Source organism: Lactuca virosa, chromosome 3 (genome assembly GCF_052849685.1).
Source record: "Lactuca virosa cultivar CGN04683 chromosome 3, Lactuca_virosa_CGN04683_v6, whole genome shotgun sequence".
NCBI classification, from domain to species: Eukaryota; Viridiplantae; Streptophyta; class Magnoliopsida; order Asterales; family Asteraceae; genus Lactuca; species Lactuca virosa.
In genome coordinates, this window is record NC_136428.1 from 378,025,694 (window position 1) to 378,029,256 (window position 3,563).

General features: G+C 41.4%; 1 protein-coding gene across 1 annotated transcript; it reads right to left on the reverse strand.

Annotated features, from left to right (window-relative positions):
• Positions 1 to 460: 460 nt before the first annotated feature.
• On the reverse strand, positions 461 to 889 carry LOC145164960 (uncharacterized). The gene has a single exon (XM_079083603.1). The coding sequence runs from the start codon at positions 887 to 889 to the stop codon at positions 461 to 463; it is 429 nt and encodes a 142-aa protein (XP_078939729.1).
• Between the last annotated feature and the right edge of the window lie 2,674 nt (positions 890 to 3,563).

A 3,563-nucleotide genomic window follows, 5' to 3' on the forward strand; every position in this document is an offset into this window, starting at 1 on the left:
AGTAGGGTTTGCAGACACAGTTCATGAGATCCATGAAAACTACTGGGGCATTGGTCAATCCAAATGGCATAACCAGGAATTCATAGTGACCGTAGCAAGTTCTGAATGTCGTCTTTGGAATGTCTTCAGGTAGGACTCGAAGTTGATGGTATCATGACCTTAAGTCAATCTTCGAGAAGTAATTGGAAATTTGCAGTTGATCAAATAGATCATCGATTCTTGGGAGCGGATATCGGTTCTTGATGGTCAACTTATTTAGCTCCCGATAGTCGATGCACATCCGGAAGGATCCATCCTTCTTCTTAACAAACAAAATTGGTGCTCCCCAGGGTGAGAAGCTTGGTCAGATAAAACCCTTGTCAAGAAGTTCTTGTAGTTGGCTAGAGAGTTCTTGCATTTCAGACGGTGCCAGCCTATAAGGAGATTTTGCCACCGGTGCTCCTCCTGGGACCAAGTCGATTCAGAATTCGACTTTTCGAACCGGTGGCAATCCGGGTAGATCTTCAAGGAATACATCAGGATAATTACACACCTGAGGTATATCTTTGATCTCTTTCCCTTTGCTCTTTTTATCCACAATGTGGGCTAAGAAAGTGCAGTAATTCTTGTGAAGGTACTTATGTGCTTTCATACATGAGATGATTATAAGGTTTTGACCGGACTTATCCCCATAAATAATCAGGGACTCTCCATTGGGTAAAGGGAGTCGTATTGCTTTTTCATAACGCAAAATTTCAGCATGATGAGGGGATAACCAATCCATGCCAATTATTATGTCGAAGCTTCCGATAATCATTGGCATAAGGTTAACATTAAAGGCGTGATTGTTTAGAGTTAATGTGCAATTTTCTAGTATTTCTTCAGTAATACCTGATTCACCATTAGCCATTTCTACCACATAAGTTTCATTTAGTTTACTAGATTTATGATTCAGTAGTTGTCTAAACTTAGGGGTAATAAAGCTTCTTTCAGCACCCAAATCAAATAGTACAGTTGCATATAGGTTGTTAACAAGGAACGTACCAGTCACCACTGTTGGGTCCTGGATGGCGTCCCTTGCTCCAATCACGAATGCCCTACCTCTAGAATTCCCTCGTTGATTATTCGTCTTTGGGTAGTCCTTTTAGAAGTGCCCAACCTCTCCACATTCAAAACAGGCTCGGGTTGTAGCAGTGAAAGTTCCTATGTTTGCTGCGGGTATTGTTACCGGTGTTAGGATTCTGTAATACTGGGAGGTGTGGCCCTTCTTCTTACATTTGTCACAAAACATTTAGTTTCCAATATGATGATAATTGCACTTATCACATTTTGGGTATTTTCCAACATATTGTTTTTGATGGGTGGGTGTCGTTGTTGTTGTGGTTGCATATGCTTTCACTGTCTCCTGCTTCTTCTTAGCATATTGCCTCGGATTTCCCTTGTACCCTCTACCAAACTTGCGCTTATTGTTTTCCGGCTTTGGAAGGTCAGCCTTCTGAACCATAGTACCTTGGCGTATCTCTTGGTTAGTCAAGTTAAATGCTAACCGTTTGGCACTGTTGTACGTAGCCGGTCTTGAAGCGGTAACCAAACCTTGAATGGGTTGAACCAAACCCCATATGTATCTTTCTACCTTCTTATATTCTGGTGTCACAAAACTGGGGCAGAAAGTAGCAAGATCGTTGAATCGGTTGGTGTAGGCTGCAATGTTTGCATCCTTCATGGTAAGGTTCCACAATTCTTGCTCCAATTTTTGCATTTCTTCTCTTGGGCAATATTCGTCAATCAACAACTGCTTCAGTTCACTCCATGACATGGCATTGGCATTGCTAATGCCTAGTGTTTTGACATGACTGTTCCACCATGTTAAGGCTGAATCAGCAAACGTACATGCAACAAATCTTACTTTACAGTTTTCATCAAAAAAGCTTATTTCAAACACTGACTCCATCTTCTCGATCCACCGGGTTAGTCCGACGACTCCTTCACTTCCGTAAAAAGACTTTGGCTTGCAATTCATGAAGTCTTTGTAAGTACAGGCTCTGTAGCCTTCTCCATTGTTGACATTAGATTTGCTTCCACCTCCATTTCCATTTCCATCACCGTTTCCGAATCCAGTGTTCCTGTTGGCTTCATAGTTAGTCAGAGCGTCCGCGACGCGTTGAGCAACTAACGCTTCAATAGCCGCTGAGTCTATTACTGGCGTAGGATCTGGGGTAGGTGTTGGTGCTCTAGGATTGCGTCTGGTAACTCGTCTCGGAGGCATGATTTAGTTCTATTGGAGATATTTTCAAAAAAGTGTTAGTCATTTGAAGCTTTTTCCTAAGTCATACATATGTGTATAATAATGACTATTTCATTCGCAAGAGTTAATGTAAATTTGTAAAAATCCTTTATAGATTAATATATTGTAATTTACAATAATCTAATAGTTCTTTATTCATAAAATATTGTAGGAAATAACTGGATAAGTTTGTTTGATCATATAAGTTTATCGAATGTCATTGTAAGTATTTCTAGAATCTTTACCGATTCCTAAGTTGTTTATGATCAAAAGTCAACTTACAACATTTAATATACACATTGTTTTAGTAATAATACTTGCTTCATATATAAACATTTTTTTGTACATATACATTGGTTTTTCCCAAAATTTGGTTACAAGAACCACAAAAGTTTGTGTGGTAAGGGGTGGAAAAGTTTGATATACTATCATACAAAAGATGATACCCAAAAGTAGGTAGGTAGGTTACTATAAACCAACTTTTCCCCTGTACCCCTAACCCAAAAATATCCCTAGGCTCAACCCGCCCGGGTGAGTCTACCATAAACCTAGAAAAGTACCTAGGACAGTAACTAGGTGGGTGAGTTGTTGATGTACGGATTCGGCCCTCATCTCAGCCGCATAAGCTCTGGCCTCAGATGCCATCACCCTATGCTCCATAACCTGTGCTATAAGTTCCATTCCTGAAATTTGAGCTTCCTGGGTCAGTAGTTGTACTTGGATAGAACCCAGATGTATGGATTCCTCATCTAGACTTCGATCCTCTTCTAAGCTTTGAATTTTATCATGATGACCTGTGGAGTTCCCCTTAATAATCCCTATTTTAGTAGTGATGATGAGAACTTGATTAACGAGGCGTGATATGCGAGAAACTAAGATGGGTATAGCAGGATCAGAAGATGCCTCATGGGGTGGTGTGGGCCATCGAGCTCGTGATGACTCTCCAACCTCGAACTGGGATGGTATTTCATCCTCTGCTCTTCATTCTCGTAGATGTGTTACTCAGGCTGGACTCGGAGCTACCCTTTTTGGGGCTACTGGAGATGCTGGTGGTGGAGTGCTTCGCTTCTGTTTACGAACAGGTATGGATTTTCGTGGAGTGTATGCCACATAAGGACCATTATAAGTATGTTGGTATATCTGGAAGGCTGGTAGGGGTGGGGGGGGGGGTTGTTGATCAATGGCTGGTTCAGGCTCCTTAGAGTAATCAACTTCTTCCTCCACGGGGTCTATCTCCTCCTCAACCGACTCAGTCACCAAATCAACAAACTCAGTCTCCTCCTCAACAGGCACATTCTCT

Bases quoted from the DNA above. Each gene is read 5' to 3' on its own strand.
- LOC145164960 (XM_079083603.1), bottom strand. From the start codon at position 889: ATGGCTAATGGTGAATCAGGTATTACTGAAGAAATACTAGAAAATTGC.